Here is a 16,173-nt window from a genome sequence, read left to right as displayed (position 1 = left end):
TTTGGCAGAGCTTAAGGAGGTGCTGTCTTTAAGCAGACATTGGCTATTTCTTTGCTAATTCATTCAAGCTCCTTGTGTGCCAGGGGAGCCTGCAGAGGCAGATGGCTAGAGAAAAAGCCATTTCAGTTCCATTCTCCATTTAATCCAATAAGGAGGAAAGGCAGATTGGATAAGATTCGCTGAGCTCTGAGGGAGCCAGTGTTTTGCTGACTAACTTTAAGTTCTACCCTTCACTTTTTCTTCTATGGTTTCATAAAGCCTAAATAACAAATCAACAGGTGATAGCATCTACACTTCAGTTATACAAAAACACAAAACCTAAAGGAGTCCTGCTTCTGGTAAAGTATGGAGGAAGAATAGATTTCTGCCTCAAGATACCAAGCCACCCAAGGCAATCCATTGCACTTTCAAGAATTAAACAGGCCACTATGCTAGAGTTCTGTCTAGTCATCCAGGTAACAAGGGTATGCACAAGGTTTGTGGGGTTTATTAGGTTTATTATCAGAGTAAGAAAGGAATAATAAGTGCCTGTAGGCCAACTGGCAAATCTTGAGAATAAAGCAAGCCAGAGGTATGCTCCAGGCAGCCATCACTTCATTGGTTAGGGTTTAACTCTGAGAACAGCTCAAGCCTCACAAACTAGCCTCCTCAGTCTAGCCTTTGATTGCAAAAGGATGCAAACATGTCAAAGGTAGAGAGTAACTAGACCAGCCCCTATGTCATGCCACAGAAAAGTCCTCTGAGAAATCACATGCCATTATTCTGTCCTCGTACAGAGTAATTATGAAGATTCAAGTGCTGGAGCTACTACCTGTTCCAATTTTGTTAGTATGCTTCCTGTAATCTTAAGTCTGTATATTTGTAATAGGCTTCTAATGCACCCTGAAACAACCTCCTAGATTAAACACAATCACATCAGAAAACTGAGGCCTCTCATGCTGCAAACCTTGGCATGAAATGTAGGAAGAATAGTACTGAGACCTATTTGCTTCAACTAAAACCACACATGCCAGCCAACAAGCAATGGAGAGTTATGAAACTTGGTGTGTACCTTCCACTTCTACAGAGAAAAATCTCTGTATGATAAGGGGATGCATGTATGTGTACATATATGGGTGTCTTAATAGAGAAGCAGAAGAGTAATAGCTTAACTTGCAGTAGCAAGCTAATTCAGGAGGACAGTATAGGAGAAAATGACTTGGAAAGATTAATGACAAGCCATAAATTCAGACCAAAAATTACTCCTTGTGCAAAGAATTTAGCTTAGGCCATCCAAGACGACTAAGCAAGCTCTGCAAACAGTATGGATTTGAGCAAAATGTCATCTACTGCTGTGTGCTTGCCTTGAAACAAGAATGAATGGTTCACACAGATAAATGCTGCACATGCAGCTGGCTTAAGTGGAGCAGCTCCAGGAGGAAGCAGAGCACTTTAGCCACAAAGGAATTAAAGTGTGCAGAGTCTTTTTCACAAAACCACTGCCTAGTTTCATTCATTCATTGGTGAGAGAAGTAGATGCAGTGAGCTTTTCTCTAATGGCAAGAGTTAGTCTCCTTGTTTTCTAGGTTTGGAATATATGGACAATAGACCGCCAAAGTGCAAGTCTTTCTGTGCTGAATGTATAGATTTTGGCAACAGCAGCCTTCATGTGTTCATGAAATTTCTAAACTGCTCTGATGACCTCTTTGTTACAGGTGGCCTAGGACCACAGAACCATATTTTCAGAAATAATTACTCCACAATCTAGTCTTTAACACAGTTCCTGTCATTGTTGTGAATCCTCCTGAACTCCAAGGGACACAAAGAGACACACAGCTACTGATGCACAGAACATAAGAGAGGCCAAGGGCAGGCAGCAGACAATTCCAGACACTAGACATTTATTTGGCACTTTAATATATATTTCTTAAACATAAAAACCAACATTCAACAGCTGCCAGCACAGAAAAGAAAGGCAACACAAGTGTGCATATATGCATACACTCCAGTAGCACGGCACACAGGTGAAGGCCATGCCAAAGCCAGGACATCCCGCAGAATCCTCTACTAGCTCAGCCTTCTCTGAGACCAGGCCCTTGCTAGGTCTTCACATCCAGGAGGAAAGGACGGGAATCGCACAGCCAAGACATGAAATTCCAGTCCTGGAATGAATCCTGATGATCTCCTGGGAGAGATGGTGACTTCTGAGGTTCTCTTTAGCTTCCAAGTAAAGCTCTCTCCAGGTGTCTCCAGTTGCAAGGCAGAACTTCAGCAAGTTATCCCTGATCATACACTTCACCTGAGTTAAGACCATGAGAAAGACTCCTTTCTGAGAGGACGTTTACTAGGGGCTTGATATATCAATTTCTTTTCCTTCTGATCTCTCCATCTGCAGTTCTCACAGCCAGGACAAACCTCATGTGGGACATTCTATGTGAAAGTCATAGCAGGACATGCTCCTTGGGTACCACCCTGCTTCCTAACACACACCGAGTCACACATGCCACCCAGTGGCGAGTGCCTTGTCAAAACAATTATTAAAAACCTGAAACCGTCAAAGCAGCTGATACCAAATAACTAACTTCATGTTTCTATTCAGTTTTCCTGCTGGATTTCAGTAACCTATCACTTGAGTTTGTGTATGTATACATACTAATCTGTATACATACATGCATTAGACACTCATAGATAGATCTATGAGTGTAATATTATATGGAGAATTCATAATGTGTATGTGCATTAAATTTTACAAATTAGACATACACACTCAGTTTTATTTTTTGCTTAAGCTTAAAATAGCATGTTTGAATTTCTGTTTCAGGGCAAATACCCCCATCCCTCCAAAAAAGCCCTCAGTTATTTCAGTTCCCCAAAACTCTGTGATTACTTCTTATGGTCTAGTTGGCTTTAGACTAATTCAGAACTTTTTCCGCCTCATGGAGTCTTCTGAAGAGAGAAGCCTTCTAAAACAAAGAAATAGGCTCTTGCCCAAGGGGAGGAGGTGGACCTGAGTAGCGATACTTTGTGATACACTTGACTTTTGCAGGGCAATAAAAAAAACTGGAGGTGCTTCCTCGAATTGAAACTTCCCTTTTTCAGCGGCAAGTTGAAGGTATGTCCTGAAGTGTCTCACAGGCCTGGCTATGCATCCATTCAGGGCTGTATTAGCTGGTAGAGATCAGGCACCTATGGAGATACAGACAACAATTGGGAAGTTATAAGAAGTAATACAATACCCATCCTGAGGTACAGCTCTCTATTTTACAGTTAATCATCCCATCATCACTAAATAAAGGGGAGAGGGGAAAATGCTGATGGTGTTGCTAGGACAGTTAAAGGAGTGCCTTAACACTCCACTAACTCAGCTTCAGGACGCAATGAGCAAACAACAATACAGAATACAAAAGAGAAAAAAAAAATCTATGTTGCTCAGATAGGAAGAAATTAAGTATTTAAAGCCAGGGAACCAATTTCAAAGGACAGGGATGGTAGTGTTCCTGGCTTTCCTCTCCTCTAATCATTCAGAACTATTAATTCAAAATGGGTACATGAACCTGTCCAGGCAACTAGGGTTGCTCTACCTCAGTCAGAGTTTCTGTCTCAGGGTCCTTACACCAAAGGGGATGGAATAATCTCCATGCAGTGTAAAAAACCTCAAAACCCAAAGAACCAACTCTGAGGAGTCATTAACTACAGCAAATGAACAATACTTCAAGGACCCTGCTCTGACATTCTAGTTTGCTTACTTTCAGTGAGAGCAGAATGAACTATCAGACCTCTATAAGACAGAACAGCTGCAAAACACAGGCACAAATGAGCAGCACATCAGCACATACAGACTGACAGCAGGGTTTAATACACATAGCGTACAAGCTTATTTCCAGAAGAAAAAGCATGTAACACTGCCATGCTGTGGCATTTGAGACTTTAGGAGGAAGAACAGAAGCAAATTAGTGGGATACATCACAATCTTCACTTTAGGCTTCCATTTGAAGATTTGGTTAGATTATTTTATTATTCTAAGTCACCACTCATTTAATTACAGATATAATTTCTCTGTTTTCTGAGTACTCCTCCCAACCCAACTGTCTTTCCTCCATGTTCTCGGTGCAAGGCACATAATGTTATAATGCCAAAATAATTCTGAGAACTTGAAGGGAAAGAGTCAAAGCAAGACCTTGAAACTTTCACTGCTGCTAAACAGTGTATTGCCAGAAAGGCTCAGAAATGGGTGTGTAATGAAGCCTAAAAAGGGCTGTCCATAACTTGGATACTTTCAGCAATAACTTTCTTCCTTTGTGCTACAAACCCAATATAGCATTTTTTTTCCACCACTTAAATATTTGATCCTAGAACAGTTACAAAAATGAATTTATTTCCAAGGCGAGTGTTCTGAAAAGATGAAACTTGCTACAGGATCATAGGATAATTCAGGTTGGAAGGGACTGGACCTCAGGAAGTCACTTAGTCCAACTTCCTGCTCAAAACAGGGTCAGCTATGAGGTCAGACTAGGTTACTCAGGGTCTTCCTGTCTGGTCTTGAAAATCTCCAAGGATGGAGGCTATATAATTTCGGTTTCCACCCTCTGTGAGGATACAGTTACACAACAGTGGATTGTAAGGTTTTGCATTTTACTGCAGAGAAATAACATTAATTAGGATGTAAAATATCATAGAAGACTGTCTGAAACATGGGTTAATCAATTTGTAGGTTTCGATCAGTACTAACTTGGGAGAAGTTAACTCCTCTCTTCCTTATTCCATTTGTTTGATGCTGGTCCAACCTCCCCCCAACATTCTTAGTCAGAATTAGACATTTAATCTGTGTTAAAGATGCCTTTGGGAGGCTCTTACCTTCATTCAGATGAACTCTGATGACCTCATCAGGATTTTTTCTGCAAGTTCTTTGGTTGTTCCTGAACCAAAAATGACTTTTTGTCTGATTAGAAGAATGTAACAGTGAAATCAAACTTGGAGGCAGGAACTCAGGCAGCCACAGGCAAACATTAAAATGGCAGGATGTCGTAGGAGATAAACTGGCTTCAAGTTCAATTTATGAGGTGGAGTCTAATGACCCTCAAGAGATGGCTGAGGTTTTGCCAAAAACCTTTGAGTAGCAAGCTATTTGGAAGGTACATTTTCCAATCAGAGCTTAAAAATCAGACAGGAAACTTTCACTAGGGACTGTCAGATATTCAGCTGAGTACACAGCTGCTCAGCATTAGCAAATATGAGGAATACTTTATAGACTGTGTTAAGGTATCATGCTACAAACTGTTTCCACCAGTGCTGAGCATGCATTAAAAGTCACTGCAGGTACCAGAATCTACTGCTGATTCTGAGCAGTAGCATTTGTGAAAGCTGACTTAAAAGCAACAATGAGAATATCCCTAGAACTTTCCAGGTGAAAGAAGCTGAGGTGCTGGGGAAGATAGTGACCTCAGGAATGCAAAAATAACTCCGAGTGTAGAACTGGCTCTCAGCAGGAGCTTTGGTGACTTCAAGAATTTGTTTTATAGGTCAGTACAGTTTTAAAATTTCAGTGCTTAGCTGTTGATTGCTGGTTTGTTTAGACAATGACTTACATAGGCTTCATTATCTTCTCCATACCACTCAGTACAGAAATGTTGCACTCTCTGCATGGACACAGTGAGTCAAATCAGTTATAGTTAAAGTGACAGATGCAAAATTTGGCCTCAACACCTGTCTTTGAAAGGGAATAAATATTGCCCACTGTAGCTCCATGACCAATGTAATACTCAAAGCAAGCTATACAGATAGTCAACATGACGCAAAGACAGACATATGTCTATATGTATGTGAAAGAGGGAGAGACAAATGCCAAAACTGACTTAATTAAATACATGTCTGAATACCTCCTTCTGGAACTATGTATGTATGGATTCTGGGCATCTAATTTCAAAAGCAGTATTTGCAGCTCCGGCTTCTTATGCCAAAGAGCTGACAATGCAGCCACGTTCCTTATACATGGAAGATAAATATCCCAGTTTGCAAATTAGCAGGTCATCTTCTATTCAATTTAAGACTTCTCAAATACATCTTCAGATTAAAAACCAAAAGAATAAAGAGAGGAAACTACAAGTATATGATTCCTGCCCTTATATATGGACCCTGCTCTAAATGAGAAATTTCATTAAGAACAAATTAGGAATGGAAACAGAGCCCAGAACTTAAGTACTGTCTGGTAATCATTTTGTCTGAATACATAGTCTGTAATAGCTTTTCTTTGCATCCACTGGGGACTCTCATAATGAAACTGAGCTTAAACACATTCCTTTATTTTTCTGAAAAGAAGTATTTCTGTTCCTTCAGTCCAGGAATTCTGATCCATACACCTCCACACAAAAGCCCTCCCATGTTTTTACTCCAATCTACTGTACAGCTGCTGTGGAAACTCCTGAACGGAAAACAGTGAGGAAATAAGTGCAACAAAAAGCTGGACTGTTACTCCACCTGAACGAAGTGACAGGATTCACTGTGTTCCTGTAGCTATTCTACCAGTGGCCATGAGTCTACTAGGAAAGATATTAAATGGAAAAATCCAGAGGAGCAAAATTAATTTGGCACACATTTTTGATAAACAGTACCAATGTTTGTGTTCTGTCTTTTCTTCGTTCCCCCTGTACAAATTTTCACCACTGCAGCTCTGCTTGCGTCAATGCAGAAAGAGAGCAGAGCACTGTCTTCTTTAGAAATGGTGGTTCTTCCTTCTAATACATCTTTTGTTTTCCATCTCTTCTTATTTAGTACTTCAATTGTCGTATGAGTTTTGGAATGAAAGGTGGTACATAAAAAGGTCATGCACTGCATAAAAGCCACATTGTAAGGCATCTGTACTGGTTCCAGATTCAGTTGTAAAAGTCACTTTTGTTCTTACCATGCTCCCACAGGGTGAAGCCCCACATATACACCTTTACCATGCTGGGGTATATCTCTGGTTCACAATTACTGTTCCCCCTCCAACCACTGAGACTACAGCAATTGTTTTACAGGTGGGTCCACTGCATGACAAAGACAATTTTGGCCTAAATGCTAACCCAGGCCACAGTCCAGACCATTTAACACAGCTAATCACATAACAGGATTCAAATTAAGGACAGGAGATGTGAGATGAGGAATCCTAGTACTTGCATTGATCACTCAGTCAGCACATATCAGACTTGCACAACAAAGAAGTCCAGCTAGTCCTCATTTTAATTTGAGCATATATAGTCCTTGTCTCCTCTCAGGTTAAGTAGTTCTCTTCTGCATGTCCCATTGAATATATGTAGCCAACCAATCTTTTCACAGATCGTTTAATACAGCTGCACAGAGAGTTATGAAAGCAACAAAACACAGTGGAATAGCATATTGAGAACAAAGCTATAAGAGGATATTGGCAATTGTTATTACTTAATATTTGCTGATTAAAACCTTCATGGCCTACTTGACAGAATTAGATCACCAAAAAGAAAAAAGAACAGAAACATCTTAGAATAAGAGACAACAAAATCTGTCAGAAGAGTTAAAAACAGACAACATGCACATCCAAGCCAATGAATAGTTATTGACAAAGCACTGTTTGCATGCATGTGAGCAGTCACAGAGATCAAATCTTGGCCTTTGTAAGTAACCAACCTGTTGCTGCCCTTCACTTCATCCAGCTCCTTCTGCAGCCTGGCACTCTTCTCCTCTTCCTCCTGAAGCTTCCTCTTTACCACACGGAGCTCCTGCTGGGCTTCACACTTAATATCATTGGCTACAACCACTGCAGTCTGCAGATCAGCTTGAAAACGCCTCCACTCTTCTGTATCTTCCTAGAAAGAGCAATTAGAATCCCAAACTGTTTGCTGTAAAAATGCACCTGCTTGAGCTGAGCACTTAGTTATTGATCACTCTTTCAGTAATCACAAGTGACCAGGATTTCGCCACGATTTCAAGACGATGCCGAGGTCAAACTAAATACTTGCCCCTTTACACAGTACCGACGAGATTGCCAAAGAAGAAACTGATGCTAAGCTCTCCACTCCAATACAAAAAGTACAAAGTTGTTCCTATAGCTATTGATCATTCAGACTTGTGATACTACTACAAGCACTGTTGCTGAAAAGAGGTCACTGCTACTGATGATTTATGAAGCAGGAACGGCTGTTCTAAAGTAGCAGAAGTCCATAGGTACAAAAAGTAAAAGTAATTTGCAAAGGATGTATTACATTTTTCCTTCACAGGCAAAGAAACAGCTAGAAATGAGTGAAGAGAATGGAGAATGAAAGGATGTAGAAAGAACTTTCTACAGTTGGTCTAGAAAAACACAATGCTTCTCTCAAATCCAGTATTGCAATAAAAGCTCAGCTTAGCTTGCTCATGGAGTCTAAGCCTTACCTTCATTTGCTTAGTCAGAGCCTTCAGCTGCCTCTCTGTGTCTTGTTTTTGTTCTTCCAGCTTCATTGCTTTACCTAGGAACAGTAAAAAAGGGAAAAGATTATTAAACACATAAGGGCAAGGGTGAAAAGTGAGCAGCCTATTTGGTTTTGCTTCTAATAATGCCACTGAATAGACTAAACTGAAATTAAGGTACTCTCTCAATGGATCAGGAATGCAACCAACAGTAGATTCCTTACTCAAACACCTCCGAAATAGGTCATTGTTTTGAGGCATTAAACCAGACTTTTAAATTTACAGAATCACATGTGCAGGATCACTTACTCAGCGCACACACCCCTGGAGCACTCGATGCAAGACTGGTAAGCGAAGTGTGCCACTCATTCCACCAGGTGGCAGCTCCCCCTCCACCATGCGACAGCAGCCTTGACTTCACAGCTCTCACTAGTGCTTTTCCCTAAAAGCTCTTTAAAAGGCCAATAATTCCAGTTTCTAGAATGGGCTTCATTCGCTGAAGAACGAGGCTTGCAGACTGTCTCTAATATTATTTCTATAGCACTAACTGTTAAAATAGTGACTTTTGTGCATGAACAGAAAGGATTGGCCAAAATTGGAGTATTTCTAAAGTGAGGCTTTTGTCACACATAAAGACATGCCGCCTCCTCCTCCCTATTGCAGCCATAACTGAGCCTCCAGAATAAATTCACTTAAATCCTTTTTTCAGCTCCACCTACTTTCTAGGTCACTGATGAGCTGGTTATTGTGAAGTTTTATAGCACGATGTTGTTCCACCTGGTCCTCCAACTCGAAAATGGTCTCTTTCAGGTTTTTTATATCTGCTTCATTCTCTGATGTTTTTTCCTGCAGCTTCTGGCTGGTTCTGCTCAGTTGCTCAGCCTGCCGGTCACACACCTCCTTCAGCTGACCACACTCATTCTCAGCCTGGAATGGAGGAAAGAAGGCTGCAAGTCTGTCTTTATTTCTTAACAGATATCACTCAGAGATTTTACTGGGCATCTCATGGACTTAAGAATTAAGCATTGTATAACCTGAGTTTCAATGCTAATGAGACAGTTTCAGGAAACATAGATGAGCTATGAACGTCAGTTTCCTTTCCTAGTCATAAGGATAATAAAACAAGATGCTAGAAAGGAAATTAGATTTTCTATATGATGATCATAATTCCAAACCAATCTCTGCAGGTAACGAACAGAGAGGAATGATATTCCTGGAAAGCTCCACATCTATTCATGTATCATGAGAGTGATATCACTGCCTTAGGGCCAAAATGACGATCAGTTTGTCCACATTAACAATTTTACTGCTTTTACCATGTCCATTTTCAATGGATTGTGAAAACATACGTAGTAGAGCTAGCTACTGCAGATAAGTATATTTTCTGGATATAGGACATCTGGAATTACTGCACTTCGGGGAATCTGCTGCACTTCAGTTTGTTGGCTCAGGCGCACAGATCTATGTTTCCAGGTGTAGGGGAGATCTCCTAATATGAACAAGTTATGGAAAAGCAATGTGTAGGTTGCCAATTCAGTGAGTAGCACTGGCACAGCCTGCCTGAAGGGCAGCCTTACAGAAGCCTGTGGTCTTGTTTGGGTGTCACAAATAGCCAATGATTCAAAACAGCTTTATTTGAGGGAAAGGAAGAGTAAAAAGGAGGAAATCTGTGGTTTCAAAACCAAGCAATAAAAGTTTGGTACAGAGTCTGAGCACTCAGCAGTTTCTCATTTATTCTTCATGAACTGCAGCTTCGAGCAAGCACGTGGGAGCTTCCTCTACTAACTCCATTTGCTGTGGTCACCTATGTAAGCTGAAAGGACATCTGGATTTTCTAAATCACTGAAATTATGGAGGTGCTTTTTGGCAATGCTCTCCTCCTCTGCAACTAGCCAATTTTATCGTTCTTCTCATGATCCCTTCCAAATACAGGAAAGGCTGCACACACTGACTATCACTCTGCACTCTTCCAGTGGTGGAACATAATCGCTGGCTTGTGCTTTATTAACGCTTGTTCTATGATGCCTCACATTGCGGCTCTCTTCTGAACATCCAGGATCACACAGAAAATAGAAACAGTAATTGACTTAAGCTTGGAGACTACCAAATGAGGCAGAGAAACACTGTTCTAAAATAAGTCTATTTTTTTGCCATTATTTTACCTATCCCAAAACAGAATACTTCTCAGTTTTGTAAAAATATTTTAGTTTTATGAAAAGAATCTCATCTGGAGCTTGACCGTGCATCATTAGTGATAGTGCTGTAGCTATCAGCTCCTCTGAGCATTAGCTCATATCCTTGTGTTCTCGTGACCAATGACACCTATAGTTCACTAGTAATTAATCACGAGTAATTATTCAGAATTTAATATTCGCTGCTAACTACTCATGCCCTCCTCTATCTGGATTACCAAGTGATTTTCACTAATATTTGTTCACATAATATCAAAGTATCTTTTTATTGACCTGTTCTGTTGCTCCAATTTTGATAAACACAATTCTATTTACCAAAATAGTAAATTCTGCAGAAGATATTAGGGGAAATTAGTTTTGAATTTATAAACACCTCTATGCTAACAGTTACTCCTGGGAAAATATGCATACAGCAGCAGAAACAGAGACAATACCATATGACCCAAGCTTCCATTCAAAAACAATTAATGCAATTTAAATCCTGGAAACTTATAATCAGTGGCTCAATAACCATCTAAAGACCAACAATTATCTATTTATGGAAGGACAGATAAACAACCATTATATTTTACAGCTGTTACTACTTTACCTTAGATAACAAACCCTGAATGTGCTTCAGTTCACTGTTTGCCTTCAGCAGCTCTTGTTTAAGCTCAGTGCAAGATGCTTCCAACTGATCCTTTTCTGCGTGGGCTACTTTCAGCATCTCTTGCACCTCAGAGTTGTCAGTAGTACATCCCATCGCGTTGATTTCTGCGGCCTTTTGTTTCTCACTTTCTAACTGAGTTTTGAGAGAGCCATTCTCAATTTTTAGACCTTCCAAGGCAATTTTACAGTCCTCCAGAGTTTTTGTCACTGTGCTGTTGCTCTGCTGTTCCACTTCTAGAAGTTTAAGCAGCTTCTCATTTTCTTCTCTCAGGCTTTTAATCACCTGCTGGGCATCCTGATGCTCCCTTTCTAAGCTTCGTAGGCTGCTGGTTAACTGTTGCTGAATGTTGAGCAATTTCTCTCTTTCAAATTGTGCTTTTTCAAGAACTTCTGCACATTTCTGTTCCAGTTCAAGGACCTTCCCCTCCTGAGCTCTGCTTTCTTCATTCTTGGATCGCTCTTGGAGGAGAGTCATTAGCTTTTCATTTTCTTGGCTCAGCTGTTCTGCTCTATCTCTATGTTGACGAAAGGAAGTCTCCAGGAGAGCCTTCTCTTCCACTAGCTTCTCATTTTCTGCTGTCAGCTCCTGCACCATTTGCTGTTGATCCGACAGCTCCTGCAAAGTGGCTTGTAATTCTTCTGCTGTGCTGTGGTGATTCTCCTCCATTTTCTGTATTCTTTCTGTAAGAGATGCAACAGAAAGGTCACTAATATTGTTTGGAGAACTTCCTGTAGTGGAGCATTTGGAACCTTTGAAGTGGTTGCTGTTGGAGGATGTTGGCCTGGAAGGTACATCTGCTATATGTTCAAAATCAGATGCATCAGGTGACAAGGAAGCTTTAGTTACATCACTGCTGGAAGAACCTGAATTGCGCAGTGCACCCCCGTTCACATGCTGCCTGTGCTCATCCATTTCACCTCTCGACACATTTTTTGATGGGCTTCCAAAACTGGATTCTTGGGTAGTTGGCGTTGGGAGGCTGCTGTCACCTCCACTGCTTGTTGTTGTGTCTGAGAGAGGAGAGTTCTCCAGATAAAGCAATTTCTCTTTCAAAACACGATTTTCTTCTCCCAGGCTAGCAAGCTCTTTTTGAAAAGTCCTGTTTTTTTCCTGAAGGGTCCGTATTAATGGATCTATGTCAACAGGTGATACTGTTTCTAAATTTTGGTTGGAAGCACCCATTCCTTCAGTGTTAAGTGACCCTTTCTCTTTGCATTTTTTCAATTCACAACGGAGTTTGGTAATTTCAGAATCTTTTGTCTTTGCTTCTGCCAGGAGTTCTTTAACCTGAGATTCCAGAACAGCCTTGTCACCAGTTTCATTCTCTTGCTTGGACTTGCTAGTGGAGCGCACGTGTTTGGTAGGAGTTGGTGTACCAGAAGAGGTGGGGCTGGGTTGTGTTTTCCTAGTATTGGCTTGACCACGCAATACAGCTCTCTCTCTGGATACAGATGATGATATTTCCCGGGGTGCTGGAATCCCTGTGCGCTTTGCAGCTGAAACTGTTCCTTGAAGAGAAAGAGATGAGGCAACTTGAGTTAGTTCATAAAGAAAACAAGTCACACTACAACAATGCTAGAGCCTAGAGCAGTCTTGGAAAAAACACCTGAGTGTTTGAATAGGTTTAGTCATGACTGAGTGTGTGGATTCGTGTTTCAAAGGCTTGTATTATTTTGCATTTCTTCCTCTCCCACCCCCGACAAAGGAACACAGTCTGCTGAACTTTTTCCCAGTGTAATAATATAATACGTAGATGCTGCAATACCTGAACTGCAACCCCAATACCAGGATATTAATTATTTGAAAATAAAAATTCTTTACATTACTTTGTGAAACGCTGAATTTAAACCTATTAATTTATGGGGAAAAGTTCAGTAAACTTAGGAAAATATACCATCTTTTTAAAAAATGTATTTTTATCACACACAAGTATTTTATCACACATAAAACTAATGTATTTCCATTATGCTCAGTTTATGCAGATCACCATAAAAAAGGTCTGAAATATTTATGCTGACTGCAGATTCAGTGAAATACGAAACTCTCCTGGCGCTTCTAACACTAAGACAATTGTGTTGCTGCAGCTTCTTGCAGAGATGGACGGGGGATTTTTTCACGTTATAAATTCCCATCCTCTTACGGAAGAAGAGCAAAAGGAGGTTAGAAAGTTGATGCTGTTCTGTTTCTTGATTGTCTCTTCCCCCCCCCCAAACCAACTTAATGCAAAGCATTATATGATTACAAGGGAAATAAAGTTTCTGAGTTGCTGATCTTCATCTTCCAAAGCTCTCTCTTGGAATATGGGACTATGGATGCTGAAGAAACAATAAGAGCCATCCTAACCATGAAAGTATAACAAGCTGGTTAAAGAAAAGAAGCTGGTTCAAAGGGGAGGAATTATATGCCACTACAAGTGGCAACACTATGAATTTAAGAAATTCCTGTTTTCTGGGCCTTACTCAAAAGTACAGAGCCATAAAGTTTTGGAATATGGTACAATGAAGAGATATTGTCTGATGTAGCCACATAAACAGGATGCAAGGGCCAGCTATGCAAACAGAAAGGGCTAGTGAGCCAGTGTTTGCAATAAAAACAAGGTTCAGAAGCACTCTGGGGGAAATCCTAGAATCAGTTACATCTCCTCACATTTGGGAGGCTCTCTTTGCTGATACACATGTGCAGCATTCACAGAAAATCAAAGGGCAGTTAAAACCAAAGGGAGAGCAGACTCCCTGCTGCACAACAGCGTGGCTACTGCCTTACACCGCAAGCAACTTCATAAAGCTCCCAAAGCATTTTTCACACATTGAGGAAATCTCCCTCAGTAATGCAGGGCAGTGAAGGGTTAATATTAACAACACCCAGTTTGCTCAGCATCTCTTTTGAAGAATGCACTAGGTTTATAAACCCCACACAAACAGGAGCCCCTCCTCCTCTCCCCCAAACACACACACTCTGCAGCAGGCACAATAAACACCCGGAGACAAAGAGCAGCTGAAGAAAAGACCCCTGAACACAGAGGCGCTGTGCTGGGAGGGGAGCACAGAAAGGGCTCTGTGATGGCAGGGGCACGATAAGGCCAGAGACAAAGGCTCCAGTGTTTATGGGAAGAGATAGCGGGGACAGCCTGGCCGGACAACGAGCAGCCCACACAGCTTCATTTAGTCATCTACAGCTGGAGGGGCCAACATATCAAGGCAGCTCCAGGCTCCCCAGCGAAAAGTGCAATGCAAGCTGAGAGGGGAGATTTTTCCACTGCAACTCAAATGGCTGCTGGTACAGTTCCAGACGTGAGAACTCATTTCAGTTGTCAGAGCTGAAGGCCCCCAGCTCGCTGCTCAGCACGCTTCTTAAACCCGAGGGCTCCCAACTGCCAAGATCTGGCACCTGTAAGCCACATTCACACCGAGCTCAGCAGACGAGCAAAGCTTTTAGTGCCAATGCAGCTAACACCATAAGACGAAGGACAACAGGGAAATTGAATAGACCATGATGTGATGCATTGCCTCCAGCAGAGAAATACCAGCTCAGCACAGCTCCTTCTTGCTCAGAAGCAGAGGTTCATGTGGGGATTCCCAGGTGTCCAGGCAAGAGAGAACAAGGCCTTGTTTGAATGCGTCTCTTGAACATACAGTAGGACAAGTGTCCAGAGTAAAGAAGCAGTACTCATGCAAGCTATAATCATACTACAGATTTAAGATGTAAAATACGTATTACAAATGGCCACAGACGTTCTTTGATGGAGCCTAAGGGGTGGATTTAAAGCCTTCTGTTACGTCCTGGACTTTTATTCCATCTGAAGGGGTTTTCTACTGTTATAACAAAATTTTATGACAAAGCAAAGGCCCTGAATAACTTATCTTTTTTTTTTTTGCAATGCCCAAACTAGTGCAATGACATGACTGTCACCTGGTCAGCACACGACTGGGTAGTGTTATATAAGCAATGGGTAGTGCTGACTGGGCAGTATTACATTACAAGAAATAATGATGCTACTACACACTGGTAAAGATTGCATGGCACTGAGAAAACCACCTTTTCCTAAGAGAAATGTAGCACTTCTGGCAGTAATGACAGTGTGCTTCTAATTGCCACCAGATGACAATTGCAACATGATCCTGAGCAATGGAAGACGTACACATAAGGATAACAATTAAGCATATTTAACTGGGATTATCTGTACTTCACCAGCTTGCCAACCAGTGCAGGCTCTGAGCTTACTCAACCTGTCCCATGTGTTTTGTAAGACTCCATGCTCTGCTGACTTGTTCTGTCATAAATCACAAAGCATTTGCTATCCATCAATAACCATTAACTTACCTGTTTTTTCATGACATCGAAGTGTTTATGTATTTTCCTCTCTCCAATACAGTGCTATGCAATACTAAAAAGCCAAAAAAGCCCAGAAAAACAGTTCTCAATGCATGTGTATGTTGATTACAAAGCACCAGAGCCAGCATAAGCACTACTATAAAGTCTATTTTATGGGTGACTCCCCCTCCGAATGACCTTGAAATTGAGCAGTGTAGCAATTATAAATGGAACCGCCAGCCCCACAGCCCGAGGCACCCACAATGCAGGAACTGCATTTGGGGCTGTACAGTCACCCTGGTGACCTGATTAGCTCAGCACCCCACACTGGTTATGGACTATAGGAGACTCCAGACAGACACAAGCCTGCCAAGCTGCAGAACCTAATCTAGGGTTGATTTATGCTGCTGCTTAAAGTGGCTGGAATCACGCACGACTTTACTTCCTAGAAAGTGCTGCTTGTTTTCAGCAGGGAAGAGAAAAACAATCAGCCCTGCATCTCAAAGGAGACATTCCGGAAAAACACCACCAAACCATTAAATACCTTTCTGTCTGGTCAAAATGGTGCTACGTACCTCATTCCTGTTTTCACTGTTCATCCACCCTGCCCAACCTGTTAGCGTAACTATTCTCTTGCCAAGTTTG

The 16,173-nt window shown here is 41.3% G+C and overlaps 1 protein-coding gene across 4 annotated transcripts in view; it reads right to left on the bottom strand.

Moving 5' to 3' along the window:
* SPECC1 (sperm antigen with calponin homology and coiled-coil domains 1) overlaps positions 1 to 16,173 on the bottom strand; it is a 91,388-nt gene that overhangs the window by 32,081 nt on the left and 43,134 nt on the right. For 2 of the 4 annotated variants that reach the window (XM_072881777.1, XM_072881778.1), the window contains 4 exons: positions 11,158 to 12,725; positions 9,096 to 9,303; positions 8,362 to 8,435; positions 7,618 to 7,796 (listed from right to left, as the gene is read on the bottom strand). In XM_072881777.1, coding sequence (XP_072737878.1) covers positions 7,618 to 7,796; positions 8,362 to 8,435; positions 9,096 to 9,303; positions 11,158 to 12,725 — 2,029 coding nt within the window. Of the gene's footprint in view, positions 1 to 1,508; positions 3,166 to 4,833; positions 4,896 to 7,617; positions 7,797 to 8,361; positions 8,436 to 9,095; positions 9,304 to 11,157; positions 12,726 to 16,173 lie in introns of those variants that run through there. The other 2 variants (XM_072881779.1, XM_072881780.1) reach the window with 2 other exon arrangements.

This window comes from Ciconia boyciana, chromosome 17, assembly GCF_034638445.1.
Source record: "Ciconia boyciana chromosome 17, ASM3463844v1, whole genome shotgun sequence".
NCBI lineage: Eukaryota > Metazoa > Chordata > Aves > Ciconiiformes > Ciconiidae > Ciconia > Ciconia boyciana.
Note: the sequence above shows the minus strand (reverse complement) of the source record. Positions and strands in the feature narration are given on the sequence as shown.